This window comes from Perca flavescens, chromosome 1 (genome assembly GCF_004354835.1).
Source record: "Perca flavescens isolate YP-PL-M2 chromosome 1, PFLA_1.0, whole genome shotgun sequence".
Lineage (NCBI taxonomy): Eukaryota > Metazoa > Chordata > Actinopteri > Perciformes > Percidae > Perca > Perca flavescens.
This window is the reverse complement of record NC_041331.1, coordinates 3,494,615-3,510,345: the sequence shown is the minus strand read 5'-3', so window position 1 is coordinate 3,510,345 and position 15,731 is coordinate 3,494,615. Positions and strand designations below refer to the sequence as shown.

General features: G+C 42.6%; 1 protein-coding gene across 3 annotated transcripts in view; it reads right to left on the bottom strand.

The window, feature by feature from the left end:
* Window positions 1-14,355, bottom strand: part of mtss1lb (MTSS I-BAR domain containing 2b) — a 94,159-nt gene extending 79,804 nt beyond the window's left edge. For all 3 annotated transcript variants that reach the window (XM_028584870.1, XM_028584879.1, XM_028584887.1), the window contains exon 1: window positions 13,790-14,355. In XM_028584870.1, coding sequence (XP_028440671.1) covers window positions 13,790-13,876 — 87 coding nt within the window. In that variant the 5' untranslated portion in view covers window positions 13,877-14,355. The remainder of the gene's footprint in view (window positions 1-13,789) is intronic.
* Between the last annotated feature and the right edge of the window lie 1,376 nt (window positions 14,356-15,731).

Sequence of the window (15,731 nt, the reverse complement as noted above, 5' to 3'; positions counted from 1 at the left end):
CAAACAATCATTAATATCCTCTCGTGTTTCTCCGAGTGCGGGGACCGCCAAAATACATTGGCACGGTCGCAGTGGACACGGCTGCCACAGCTTGCCTTCGGCAGAGCGCGTCCGTTGTATCAACTGACACTTTTTCCTAGCATACAGCGAGCAAGTGTACTGTGGCAGATGGAACGCAAACATTTTTTCACATAATATGAGTGATTGCGCACTGCGAGGAGAGGATGATATATACTGTATGATGTGATATTAAGCCAACAGTGCTCTTTTTCAGTCAACTACAATCCGTGAACATTGCACTGCTGTGTGTTCTTCTGAAACTCTCTGTGGCCTTGACCAACTCCACTTTGCTCGTTTGAAAGCCATGATGTCTCTCTCTTTCTCATGGATGGGCCAAATTCTCTGGGCGGGCAAAGCGGAGAAAGGGGAGGTAACCTTTCTCCTTATCGGCCCATCTGAGCTTTCATTTTGTCAAAGGCAGAGCAAGATACCCAGGGCTCGGTTTACACCTATCACCATGTTCTAGCCACTGGGGGACCATAGGCAGGCTGGGGGAACTCATATTAATGTTAAAAAAAAAACTCATGAAGTGAAATTTTCATGCCATGGGACCTTTAAGAAACACTCAAACAATAAACGATAATCACTCATTTGTGTCGTGTCCAGTTAGGTAGAGGTGTAAAAGCTGCTACACTGACCACGAAAGCTGCACTAACCCGTGCAGGCATCATGCTGCATACTTGGAATAGACGAGAGACAGCTGAAATGCAGCTAAGGTTGTGACCGTTTGTGACCGCCACCTGCCCGGTAGTGAAGGACACATGCTGACGGTGCTTTAAATAAATGCTGCGTAGCGGATGAAATGTATGCCGATGTCCAGAGAGCGGTTCATGTGTATTTCAAAGTAGCCTAACTGATAAATATTCTAAAGTTGCTTTAAATTATTTAAGTGGTAGAACGGTCTCTCACCCTGCCCCCAAAGCAGTGAACCTAGTAGAAACATGGCACACTTTTGTGGCTTACTGGGCAAAACATTCTCACTCTCGGCGCGTCGAAAAGCAACGCTTGGTCAGGTGCCTTTGGCGTTTGTTTCTGATGCAAAAAGTCTCCTTTGGCACCTAGCCTTTTGCTGTTAAATTTAGACGCGCTTGGTCAAGAATTTTAGCGTACCTTTTTAATGTCTCTGGGTTTAACTGACATGCAGCACAAGAACGGGACAGTTAGGTTTAGGAAAGGATTGTGTGTGGGTTACAAAATTTACGTTTTAGTGACACGCGGCACAAGAACGGGACATGAACCCCGGTCTCCTGGGTGAAAGTCCTGTGTTGTTTGACCCATCCACCGCCCCAACCAACCTCCTTATGCAGACTTTTAGTCTTTCATACTACTCACTACCGTCATCGATCTTAATTCTCTATAATCTTACAGCGCCGCTGTCAAGCTGCTCCTCTGCATGGTGCGTCCCAGACAGACGCTAAAGGGTGATGTTTGCGTTGGTATAAGACGTTGAGAGCCACTGACCAAGTTGGGAATGAGCATGGGTTGTACTGGGACACTTGAAGAAAACGGCGTCATGGTCAGTGTTATCAGCAACACCTGTACTCTTCCTATCATGACAATTCAAAATGTCTGCTGTGAAATAGGGCTAGTGGTCTAATGGAACTAAGGCTACAGTAACATACAGTAGCCACGAACATACAGTAGCCACGGCGTTGAGAGAGCAGGCTCTGTCTTTTTCCTCCTTCTATCCATTGACACGCAACACAGGCCTGTTTTACGACAGCGCTGTGTTGGGAAGTCCCCTGGACCACACAGACACAAACACACCACAGATTGGACTAATGATAAGCTTCCACAGAGCATCTTCAGTTCTGCAGCATGGCCCAGAGTCATAGGACATAATTGTCACAGGTTTTTAAAAGGCTGGACAACAATGGGCCGTCTCTGTGAGAATACTGACCAGTTTACTTCCACTTCTCCTGGTTTGTTGATGTTGTTGCTTTTCCAGCTTACCACTTTAATGAGGAGGCAGACAGGCCTCAGACACTGTGGCCACTGAACCCAAGTACTTATGGGATTTTGAAAAACAATTACTAAATGAAGGCTTCCAATGCACTATACAGTGATTGAGTGTTGTTTTCTACATGCTTTTTTGATACCTTAAATGTAAATTACTTCATTTTGTCCAACTCTGAGGGCATCATGATTCAGGATTTCTCTGTTAAGACAAAATGTGACCTTTATGGCCTAAATGCCAGGTACAGTACTACTGTCCTACCCTGGAAATCCAGAGTTGTCGCGAGAGCACAATTTGAATTTGCTCAGCTAGTCACTCTGGCATTGAGTAATGATGCTCATTAACTATGCCCTTGTAGCCGAGCTGCACCAATCACATTGGTGTATCTGATATAGACGGGCCAGAGGCGAGCTAAACAGATGACGACAGTTTAATCTACCAGTTAGCTCCGCTGGTAGCTAAGCGTATGGGGATCTGGATACGTCACCCCTTGTATTGTTGTGATTGGTCGTGGTGTGATCCAATTGAGTGCAGTGAGATTTTCAAATGCATGCTTGGTGCCGCCCCTCGAGTTGGGCCATTTTCATTACTCAGTGCCAGACCCTTAATCTTTCGGATTTGTGGATTTCCAGGCTACTGCTGTCCAGCCAATGTACAGAAATGCCAGATATAACAATCCAAGAGAGAGACCTTGTAGATGGCAAGGCAATAAAGAGGTGAAATGATTAGTTGATTAATCAGTGTCGATTGACAGAGAATTAATTGGCAATCGTTTTCACAATCAATTAGTTGCATCATATTTAAAATTACCAAAACAATATCTGGCTATGAATATTTGCTGGATGTTTTGAACCTTCTATGATACTCAACTTTGGACAAATTTTGTAGACCAGTTTATAAATCAATTAATTGATGAAATAATAGTCAAAGTTGAGAGGATCTGCTAGGAAAAAGGAGAAGATCTGCACAAACACAAAGTGATGGAGGCACACCTGAAAAGCAAATTATATTTTCAGTGTCAGCGGGACATAAATGGCATCATCTGCCCATTCTCGTTACAGTCCACGCCAACCACCCACATTCAGCCCACCATTTTAATCAGACTGTAAGCACTGACCAAAATGCAACCCAGAGACTGGGTTGCAAAATGCCAACTGCATGTATGAACACATCTGCCTGCAGACACCTGAAGCAGTAAAAACAGAACCACATGCACATCTATTGGAGAATATCCACCCTAAACAAAGCTTAAACAAAGTTCCCTGCCAGTGGGGTTTCTGATTTGAATGTATAATGTATGTAAGTGAACATTTTAGAAAATATTTACCGGTATTGGCATTTTACCAATACCAATTAGAGAACTAGTTGAAATAGACATGAAATGATGGGAGAGAGGGGTATGACATTCAACGAAGGTCCCCTGCTGGAATTCAAGCAGGGACATCCCAGGCATATAGAAGTCTTCCACCAGGACCCCCCAGCACCAACGTTTAAATGGCAGTATTTGTTTTTTTTTATCTTCTATTCTGTTCAATTCCTTTTTAGAAATGAGTTAGAATTTAGTTAGAATTTGTCATATACAGTAATTGTAAGCCAACAATTAACATAAGTCATACCACAGGGAAGTCATCTACATAAAAGCACTAGGGCTGGGTATCAGTCAAAAATATTCGATAATGGTTCCTATAAAACAAAAAGTAATTACAACATTACGCTCTACGGCACAAAACTTTCTATTTATTTTTCAGCTCCTACTACGTGAGCCCCTGCTCTGTGTAACGAGTTTTTCCTGCATGTCTCTACGACGTGTAACATTAGACAGCCAATCAGCAGCATTGTTAGACTGACAGTAATGAGATTTACTCCTTAGGTATTGAAATTGGGTATTGAATGCTGCCTAAAAAGTCCTGAATTCGGTACCCAGCCCTAGAAAGCACTGCTACAAGACTGTAGGGACACTAACCCACGACTAAACACATGGCGGTGTGAAGCATGGTCATGGCCGGAGAATATAAGCAACACGTGGTTGGCCAACACAAGCCACAGTCTCTTCCCGGTTCCCACCGTAACTGAGCTGAGGACTTAACTCTGAGGAGGCATCTCTGTGACCTCACGACCGAAGAAAAAAAGTCTCAAGGCTGTTATGGCTATGTGTTTATGGAATTATTGACATCATTATATCCCATAGTTATAATGAATACAACAAATAATGTCTCCTTATTAAGTGTGAACACCAATCTACAAATTCAAATGGATCAATTTACAATTATATGAAATGAATAGCATAACTTAGCACCACTTAGCATAATGATAGCACAAATATTCTGTATACCTCTAATATAAGCTACAATATGTAGGAAAAAAATAAACTGTCTGTAAGAATACAGGTGTTGTTCACAACATATCCTCATACCTAAGCAACAGAAAACATTGATTTTCAAAGACTCTACTATTTACGTTTCACTTCTGGGAGGTTCAGGTCCGGAGGTTTTTCAGGTGCTACCGGAAATTCCGCCAGATGTCCCTCATTTCGGCCGGATGTCCGTCCCCCTCCTCTTCCTTTGTGTTGGCGTTCTAACCTCCGGTGGATTTCTGAGGTCTATGGTTAACTACTCCTCAGATCTCTGCAGGGTAAATCCAGACAGCTAGCTAGACTATCTGTCCAATCTGAGTTTTCTGTTGCACGACTAAAACAACTTTTGAACGTACACATGTTCCACCAAAACAAGTTCCTTCCCGAGGCTATTTTGCAGAGGCACCGTGGCTCCGTCCGGGACTTAGCGCCGCCCAAGACAATTGCGACTGGTTTAAAGAAATGCCAATAAACCAGAGCACGTTTATAATTCCAAAACTACAGTTGACTTTTGGTTTGACATAAAGCCTGGTTTCCTGAGTGAAAGTCCTGTTTGTTTGACCCATCCACCACCCTAACCTGCCCTTGCTTCACTGCCTCATTTGCTCTTGCGATAATTACTACAGCCGCGAGACGTCACTGCCTAACAAGAAACATAATTGTGGGTCGTTATGAGCTGCTTGTATAATCGACCCATACGATCGTTTCTGGTTGAGGACGGGCTTGACGTTCGATATATGGAAATAAAAAAAAAATAAGTAAATTGTTTACTTCTAATTGCTTAAAACGTTAACACCTAACATAAACATGCAACATGCAAAATAACAGCGATGCTGGACTTAAGCATAGTATAGTTTATGTGATTCTATTAACCACATCCTTTTTTATATTTTACACAGCATTTTAGGACTAAGCACAAATGCATGAGCTAAAAACAATCAAGATATGACTAACAAGGTGAAAAAGGCCTTTTAAAACCTTACTATATATTCAAATCATATTCTTCTTCATTCCATCCTACTGCGACTGTCAATAAAATATTCCATATACCCAGTAACCACTGGTCCATATAGCCAGCTGACCGTGAACTGACCTCTGCGTCACATCATATTACCCCTCTGTGACCTGTGTGTGTGTGTGTGTGTGTGTGTGTGTGTGTGTTTGTGTTTGTGTGTGTGTGTGCGTGTGTGTGTGTAATTCACTAGGAAGTTGAGAGACATAGCCTCCAGGGATAAACATTGGCAGACAACAACATAACACACACACACACACACACACACACACACACACACACACACACACACACACACAAGTTACTGAACATATGGGAAGGTCTGATACTGTACATATATTTAAATACCAAACACCCTAATCAATAAACCCAGAAGGAACAATCACAACCACTAAACTGCAACAATTATCTTATGACCACTGTTCACAATTATTCATTTACAGTTATCAGGTCTATGTATATATGTATATAGCACAAAAGAGACCAAGGCCAATTTACATATATCATGCACGCACGGATCATACACATGAAGCAGACAGAGAAGAGTGACTGGTTGGTTTTGGTGGAGGATCTGCTGAGAAGAGAAAGAGGAAGGGAGGACCCGGGGAGGAGCAGGAGGAGGAAGATGAAGCTGATGGGGAAAGAGGAAGAAAAAGTGCTTTCTAAACAGCATAGATTTACTCTGCTGACATTGGCAGACAGCAGTATTTAGCTTGGATCTAGTTGTGAACATGTCCATGACATGATACCTAAATCCACCAAGTACAGTCTCAGGTCTAGTAGTAAGTGGCTGGATGGCAGGATGGCAGGATGGCATTCTGGCTGCAGAGGTTGTCCACAAACTCAGGGCAAAGGTTCGCCTGGCTGCGCCCTCCTACATACTTTCACTCAGTCTTGGGTTTTCTCCGACCAAATATTTGGCGGTACAATCAGCGAACAGAGGGAGTGACTGAGAACGATAACGTCAGGACGTGCGCAAAAAAGATGCGAGCGAAGCCATTCGGTCCGTTGTGGCAGCAACGTTGCCGAATATCCAGAAGTTAAAGCCCGAGCAAGACCAATCTTTGCTGAGTTGTGTTGGTAGCCATGATGTTGTGGCCCTTTAGATTTTCCAGCTCGCTCCGTTAGTGGTGAAGGAGTTGGCTAAGGCTAACGCTAGCGATGCTAATGCTAAATATAAGTCCATAGTTGTCGGTCTCCCCTCTTGTTGCACATGCGCATGACATACGTCACGACCAAACATTAGCGAATGGTTATGGCAGATCCAGAGTGGCTCTGGGCAGATCCAATAGTTTTAAACTTCAACAGAGTACCCGCCTCCAAGGAAGTTAACACTTGTCAATGGAGAGTGGCCAGACTCTCTGTACAAATGAAATGGACCAGAGTCTGGTACGACCAGGCTAGGCAAAGGTATGACTCCAACCAAAATGTGTATGGTATCATTGAGTTAGATAGTTCACTTCTAAATGCTGCCAGGATGTTGCACTGGCTTGCTGACCCTGGATCCCCCCGACAGGGCAAAAAGGGTATTAATGAGTATATTGATAATTCCATCTGGGACTTGTAAATGCAGGTGTCTTTTGTGTCTTCAGAGGGATCTGTGCAAAATCTCACAAATTGCCTAAAATGTCACTTGAGTCATTAAGGTGCCCTGCCATACAAAACCGTTTTTACTTACATTTTTTTAAATACGTTATGTCCATATGTGTTTGTGTTATGTCATGAATGTGAAAATGAACTGCTACCTCCTCTGTCAGCTCTAGCCACTGAAAAGAAATAAGCGGAGAAATCAGGCCAATTACAAAAGCTGGTCAGTCTGACATCATATTGCCTGAGCTCATTATTATTCATTAGCTCGCCCAGTTGGGCAGGTAAAGGATTCTGACAGCTCTCATTGGCTAGCTGTTAGCCAATCAGATTCAAACAGCTTAGCTTGTTGAATATTAATGAGAACTGGCAGAAATCGAGCTGAGTCTTCCTGCAGGCTTTCTATACTGCGCTAGAATGGCTTGAAACAAGTTAACCAAGGCATTTTTTCCACCAAAAAAGTTACAGAGTCCATGGTAGAACTTCAGACATTACCACAAAGTAATGAAATACGTGTGGCAGGGCACCTTCAATAGTTGGGCCTAAAGACTACAAATTTGAACATGAAAAAGATCTGGGGGTGTGGTGTTAGGTTTATCATCTCATCCCTTCAATACTCTCCTCATTTCTGCTTTAGTGGCTCAAGGCTTCATTAGCCAATATCTAGCATCACACAGCAAAATCTCGAAACTGTTGGTCGTCACGTTGCATTGTGTTGTTCATATATCTTATATATCAGGATCAACCCCTTAAGATGTACCTTGTTGTTTTTGTTGGGGTCGCTTAATGATTTTCTCGACTTTGCCTTCACAGCTGAGAGGATGTGTCAAACCTACTTTGAACAGGAATTGCAAGTAAAAAACAAGATAATACAAGCAACTGTGCAGCCAGTAAAACTAGTCAAGGCAAGCCATTGATTTACTTTTAGGGCAGCAACTAACAATTTTTTTCATTACCAATTAATCTGCAGATTAATTTAGAATGTTTAGAAAGTATATAAAAATAGTACATAATGCAGATTACAATTTCCCAAATCCGAAAATGACTTCTTGAAATCTTTCTGTTTTGTCCGACCAAATATTCAGTTAACTTTCATACATGACAAAGAACAGCAGCAAATGATTCCATGTGAACAGATGGACCCAGCGAATGTTGCAAGTAAATGACTAATCAAATTGATTAATTGATTATCAAAATAGTTGCAGATACATGTTCTGTTAATTGACTTATCGGTTAATCACTTGTTCCAACTGTATTTACTTTGCTTCCAAAGCATGTCAATTCCTAGCTTACTACTAAATATCAATATTGATACTAACTTGCACTTAATTTACATTGAAATGAAACTTATTTTAATAAATCTTGCAACTATATGGAAACTCAAACTATGACCTGCAGTTTAATAAAACTTTGAATATTTGATTTGTTTGTTTTGATAACAAACTTTATTTTGGTAATTAAACAGTCACATGACAAATGTGTCATTGGTATACATCAACCAATCAATTCCACATGCCCTGCATTCCTTTTGTGGCCTTTTGAGTGTACATATTGCATTTGAACATGGATCATGTGGAACAGTTGGGGCACAAACCGCACATTTTAATGTGTCATTGCCCAAGTCTTGCATCCACTTAATAACCAAGGCTATCAAAACCAGCCTGTTTCCAAGAACCAATGACGAAAAAATATAAATCCATTTGTTCCATCTGACAAATGGCTTCTTATTTGTTGAGCTATAAACATTGATTAAAGCCACATTGTTTCCTGTTGAGTCAAAGTAAGTTTGAGGGCTGATGACTCAATGTTCACGTCATCACATCCACTCACTGATGTTAAATCAGTGCCTCCTTGGGGATTCAGGAATTTAGACCAGGCAGTAGTGTTTCTGGCCCAGGTTGTAGTGACCCATATATACCGTATCAGAGTGAGCTGAATAGCATAAACAAGAGAACCATTAGAAACCAAATGAATAATAGATTTAAAAAACAGAGACAGTGTAAGAGAAGCAGGGAGATGCCTTTAAAGTGGTATTCCTTGAACATTGATTACCCAATTTTATTCTGCATTGTGTGTGTTTGTGTTTGAGCATCAGAGCCTGATAGAGCAAGAATAGTACAAGATATATACATATCAAGACTAAACATTGTTATAGTGAAGGGTGACATCAGAATTAAAGCTTTGGTGATATTGTTCTCGATGAGTTTGTCTATGAAATGTATTAAAATGAGCAGACATATTTTAAAAAGGCCTTGCTATAACTATGCTAATTCTGGGAAAGTGTCAGCTGCTTTCTTTAAACTACAGTTTGACAGCAATTCCTTTCTTACCCCTAGACTCCACCATGCGCGTCTGCGTTGCTTGTGATTCCACCAGCCGCGACGCAGCGCGTTGTAGAAGTGTTCAACGTTCAACAGGCCAGGGAGGGAGTGGAAGGGATAGAGCATCCGGTCTATTTTCAAAGTAAACACCCTTGTGCAGACTCCTGATTGTATATCACATCACTATTTTAACAACCAAACACAGCCACAAATCTTTGATCTGTGTCGTTCATAACTGAACTAAATGGAATAAACCATTTTACTATGTAGACTTACTTTTTTGGTAGAAGCTCCAGTGTGGTTTGACATGTGGCCAACAACCGAACAAAACTACAATTGATGGAATTTCAGGGTCACTGTTAGCCTGACAAGCCCAACCCACATCAAGATGTGGGGTCTGGGAACTCACCATTGGCAGGGCTCAATCCGAGGGGCGGGATAAATGGTTGTCTTTCAAAATCCCTCAGCACGCAATAGGATAGCCCTACAACCAGGCAGAGCAACGCTAGCTGATAGATTAAACCTTTGCCATATCCGTTCGGCAAAACTCTGAACACATCTTCCTTTTTTAGGAATGACTTCAGTGCTTTTCTTTGTTCTTTTCTCAAAGAAAAGCTGAACTCCAAGTCTTCCGCTGTTCGCCAGCAGCAGCAGCAGCCATTGACTTTTTTTTCAAGTAGCAGGGAATTCACGAGGAACCGTTGTGTGTGATTGGCCTGACTAGAGTCTGGTTTTTCCAGCTCGCAAGCCAACGGAGAGTTGCTAGACGACCCTGGCTGCAAATGACTAGATTTCTAGGCTAGGTCACTGTCTCATCACAGCAAAAACATTACTTTTGATGTCTTGAAAAGGGACACACACTTCCCACACTCAAAATGTTGCTGCAGGACCTGACTAACATATGGAAAGGATAAGATATGTATTAGAGGACAAACTCGCACAATACAGTACGATTTGGCAGCCCTTTATATCATCTCTGACACAGTGAAAGTTGTAGAATAAATTGATGCACTGTTGTATCTCTCGAGTGAGTTGAATGAATAAGAGTAGTATAAGATGAGGAATGGGAAGGTTTTATGGGGAAATTAAGCTGTCTTCTTACGTGTTATTCTTTTTATTTCTGTATTTTTGTAATGTGCTATGTTCTAAATACAGATTTGTGATTGTAATCTTTCACTTTATACAAAAATGAGACTTGATCCTATTATGTTACTGTACAATAATCTTTGGCTCAATTTTACACCATGCTGCTCTGTAGATAAGGGGGCAATTCAGCCATGTCTCCATGCAAAACACTACTACTGCTAACACCATTACCGTAGAGTATGGGTTAATTTACCAAAAAGCAACTGAGTTGTAACTTCCTGTCCCAGTAGACCTTTTTCATGGCAGACATCATTCATGTTGACATGTCATAGTAGGAAAAGCACAGGTGTATTCAAAACCATTACTGATGGCTGCATTCCACTTAGGAGAGACCCTGGTATTAAACCATTTATGATGGCTGCATTCCACTTAGGAGAGACCCTGGTATTAAACCATTAATGATGGCTGCATTCCACTTAGGAGAGGACCTGGTATTGTGCATGCTGACTCACTGAAATAGTTTACTGGGAAACTGGATGGAACTGAGCCATCGTTAAGGTGATAAATTTCAGCTGTGCTTTTCCTACTATGACAAGTCCAAAGGCCTGCTGTGAAAAAGGTCCATAGAAACATGCTAAAAAAAACTGACATCTCGCTGTACTGCAATACCTCTCACTTTACACCTACACCCTGTACTCTAAGGAGCAGTACAGATGTGTCATACAGTAGGTGCTGATGTTGCTATGCAACCAATTTGAATGGTTTTAGCAGGATGAGCATTATTACAAGTCTGTTATCATCTCAAAGTGGATGTATTTGGCAGAATAATGATTTCCCATTAGTTGGAACCCTTGAAACTGCCTTGATTTATGGTCTGCATGGTTGGTGCATCCCATTATACAGCTCTCAGAATCTGCTCCAAAGTACAGATGAATGCCCTGCGTAGCTGGAACTGCTACTGTCCTATCGCAGGACAAGCAATGCTAAATATGTTCACCACTGCCGTGTCTGCAGTCCAGGCATTGTGGACAATAAGCGTGACCCCCATGCTACAGAGCCTGTCAATCCTTTAGATTTTATTTAGACATTTTAATTTGTTGTTATGCCCAAATAAATTATTCCTATCACTTAGTTTTAAGTTAAACAGATTTTTTTGTAATGTCAGCATACATTGGACGATTCCCTTCACAATATTCCAGAATCCAAGGTGATGTCATGAAGTTGCTTGTTTTGTCTGACCAACAGACAAACCCAAAGATGTTCAGTTTGCTATCACATAACAAAAAGAAAAGCAGCAAATCCTCCAAACATATTTAGAATCTGAAACTAGGGAAGGTTGGGCACTTTTGCTTTAATTGATTATGAAAATAGTTGCTCGTTGAATCATTTGAGCTCTAATTCCTTGACTTTACAAAGAAGAAACCTGAGTCTTTGGTTAAAGTATTGGAGAGTTGTAGCTTAGATACCGTATATCAATTATCAAATGACAAAAACAACAAAGTCATCTGTTCTCAATCTGTTCACAGTGAAAGGTACTTGCACACAACACATAATGAAAATCTGACCATCTTGATCACAACGCCTGCATTAAGAAATGGGGTAGCAGAGTTTGAAAGATGAGGGCAGGGAGGGTCTAACAAAATATGTTATTGGGGTGCATTATGGGAAATGTAGGATCCATTGTTTTTTTGGAGCTCGACCCGCACTAGGGACTAAGAGGTAGTCATCTCAGCCTCTGCTGCTTCAGTTTTGACATTTCTTTTTAGAAAATCTTGCTCTAGTCAGTCGTTACACTTTATAGTAAATTACTGGAATACCGCTATAAATTGGCCACATTAAATCTATTTTTTTATTCATTCATTTCACCATGCACTTGTGTAATGTAAAATGCTGAATTAAAATTGAACTGAATTAAAATGAGTCTTTATATTTCTTTCTATATTTACTATTGCAAACAATCTTTGAAACAAGCATCATGTGTTGGATGAGTATCGACTTGATATCCAGGAACATACTCGTGTAGATCACTTTCTCCTCCTCCCACATCTCACTGCACAACACAAAGCCAATAACCTCTTCTTACGGCACATGACCTCTACCATTTGGGGTCATAATGCAGATGGCAATACAATGAGCAGAGTTTGGAAGAGAACAGGCTTATCTTTGATATTCAGAATGAGTGAGACAAAGAGAGAGAGGGAAGACAGGGGATGACAGGCAGACAGCAGAGCTGCATGGGCGTCTGACAGGCAGACATATTGACAGAGACTGTGTCATGAACCATTTGATGGACGCTTTCATCCAGAGCATCGTACAGCAGCAGCAGCACGAGTGGACCAGTGCATTTAGCCTGGGTGTGTACTGAGCCACTAAAGCCTGGCAGTATGCTGTTAGTGCCATGCTGGAGCCATCACGCTGCAGAACCACTGACTGACTGACTGACAGATCGATCATACAGACAGACAGACAGACCGACAGATAATATAGACAGACAGACAGTCAGGCAGACAGTCAGGGAGGCAGGCAGACGGACAGACAGACAGACAGACAGACAGACAGGCAGGGAGACAGGCAGGCAGTCAGGCAGACAGACAGGGACACTGGGTGACTGACGGCTGCACGGCTTCTCACGCCTTCATGTGTTCCTGCCTGATCAGCCTGACAGAAAATCAATGACGCTGCACTCATGGAGACGCACAGTAACCATTGGGACATGCATCTCAAGTAAATACCCAGCCAGCAGCTCCACATGCGTAAGGCCTATGTGACAGAATGTGTCCAAGCTGTAGCCATAACCGACGTACAGTGTCTTAGGTCTGTAATTGGACACATTATCTAAAGGCCTCTCTAATGTGCTAATTTGCTCCACGAACATATCGAGATGAATGGAGTTCCAGGTTCATTTAGGCACCGGACACACGGAGCTTGTATAGGAGCCCCAGCGCTCTTATGCAGGCTATTCAAACACAACCCACATTTTGTGGTATCATGCCAGACGCATTGAGAAACCCTTGTGAAACTGTTTTGTGAGTGGGCCACTGCTGATTTTGCAGGGACAAGAGGTGAGCATCACGCCAAGCATGTCCGATAACGGATGCATTGACGTTTGCATGCGCAGCCAATATTCTAGGGACGGAGGAGAGGAGGAGGAGGAGGAGGGCCGGTGGTTTCGCACCAACAACCCAGCGGGCAGCCGCATCACTCTCAATATAATGGTGCCAGCCCTCGGTCTTAATAATAAATACAATCCAAACCAGCATCAGTTTATCAGTAGAGGTGCGTGTCCAGGTATTAGAAACCGAGACACCAGCTCCATTATGATTAGGCTGAATGATTATTCTCATGGAGGAATCACATGTGTTTAACCACGATCACAGATCCAGTGAAACGTAAAAAAGCAAGCTTTTATTTACCTTCATGTCGTTGACAATCGCCTGGAACAGACCCCCGAGGGCCCCGCATTCCTTCTCCACACTCTCCATGTTTGCCAAATCCACCATTCACCGGAATTTACGAAAGCGCGCACCAACTGCGCGCTACCAACACTCAGCAGGAAAAAAAAATGCGAAAAATGTATTTCCACAAAAGCACTCCTGGGCTCTCCGGTTTCTCCTTTAAACCGGGAGACCGACAATAACGGAGGGATGCAGTAAGAACAGCAGGAGGGGGTGAAAAAAAGAAAAGATGCGAGTGAGAAACGGCTAGAGCTGCGGTCTCTTCCGAGCGAACGGAAGATGGGTTGTGAGAGAGGAAAGATGGTCTCTCTCTCTCTCTCTCTCTCTCTCTCTCTCTCTCCCCGGCTCTGGGTCACTCAGGCGGTGAGACGCTCAGATCATGGTACCGGGACAACCGCTCATCTTGGCGCAGCCAGCGCTACGCGGAGTCGGTGGGGACGCATGTGAACCGGAGCGATGGATCGCCGTGTATGTGTGTGTGTCAGGGTCTGTGTCTGTGCGTTCGCGCACGCATGTGCGCGTATGTAAAGGCAGGCTGTGATTGGCGCAGAGGTGGTGGGCTCAGCGGTGCGGGGAGAGCAGCCAGTAATACGATCCATGGAACTGCAAAGGAGTCCAAAAAAAGGAGGCTGGACAACTCTGGACGGCCTGTCACATGGACACACACGCACACACATACAAGCACACGCACGCACACACACACACACACACACACACACACACACACACACACACACACACACACACACACACACACCGTAGACCACCAGAAAAAGATTGAGCAATGGTTACATGTCAAATAGATTTAGTTAGCAGAAGAGTGTGTGCATGTGTGTAGGAATGTGTCCTGATGACCCTCATTAATCCCTTTGTTTTAAATATCACCTTCATAACCTTCCAGTGACCTATAAGGACTTTTATGTGAGACCTATTAAAGGATTTTTATTTTTTTAAATGTGGTGTTATTATTTTCATATTAGGCACTTCTACTTAGCTTATCAATATGGAAAATGAGTTTGAACGAAACCATCTGGATGGCAGCTAGTTAAAATGCAACACAAGCAAACTGAAGAGTTGCATTTCTGGTGTTGGTGAGGTGAGAACTTCACTGATCTCATTCTACGTAGAGTAAATGTAACTCTGGTTTGACGGAAATCTGTCCGACTCAACTCCTTGCATAACTTTTGAACCATGTTGGTATGAAATACCAACTTTCTCTTCACTCTCTTCGTAGCCTCTGTCTCTTGGTAACTATTTCCAATATAAATTTTTTTTATATATTGTTTAAATAGTCTTTACACCCTGACAGCAATAAATAACTTACGGGCTCTGAAAAAGGAGCGAAATAGAGCCATCAAGCGCTGAAAAGCAGAGGCGAGCTGCAGACTCAGCTGGTTCTCCGTAGGTTCATCAGTATGATAACACATCACATTATCATTTGAGAAAATCTGCATGTCTATGCTGTGACAAATTAAGGCACCACCAACCAGACCATACAGCCAACCGTCGGTAGAAAAGCCAGTCGGACTGATCAGTCTCCCCGAGTTGGTCCAAAAAGTTCCTCAGAACACACCGAAGAGATTATTGTTGCCCAAAAAATGAAAACCGGCAGCTGATTGGACGAACGCGTCATGTGGATCTGTTTTCTCTCCGGAAATTCAAAGCCAGACTGTCATGGCGGCTCGTTCAGAATACGATCTCATATTGTACTAAAATAGTTCACTGAAACGTGTTTCTGAACACATTTTAAGAGAGAAATAGGCCGTGCAGTTGCTGAATCTGTCTTCATTTCAGCTCGACAAAGGTCAGTTTAGAAGATTTTTGTCAGATTTTGAGAGACTCTCGTCACGCTCATTCCGCTCGCCATTTCCGGGTGAGTCCCAACTGCCCTGCCTCCGAC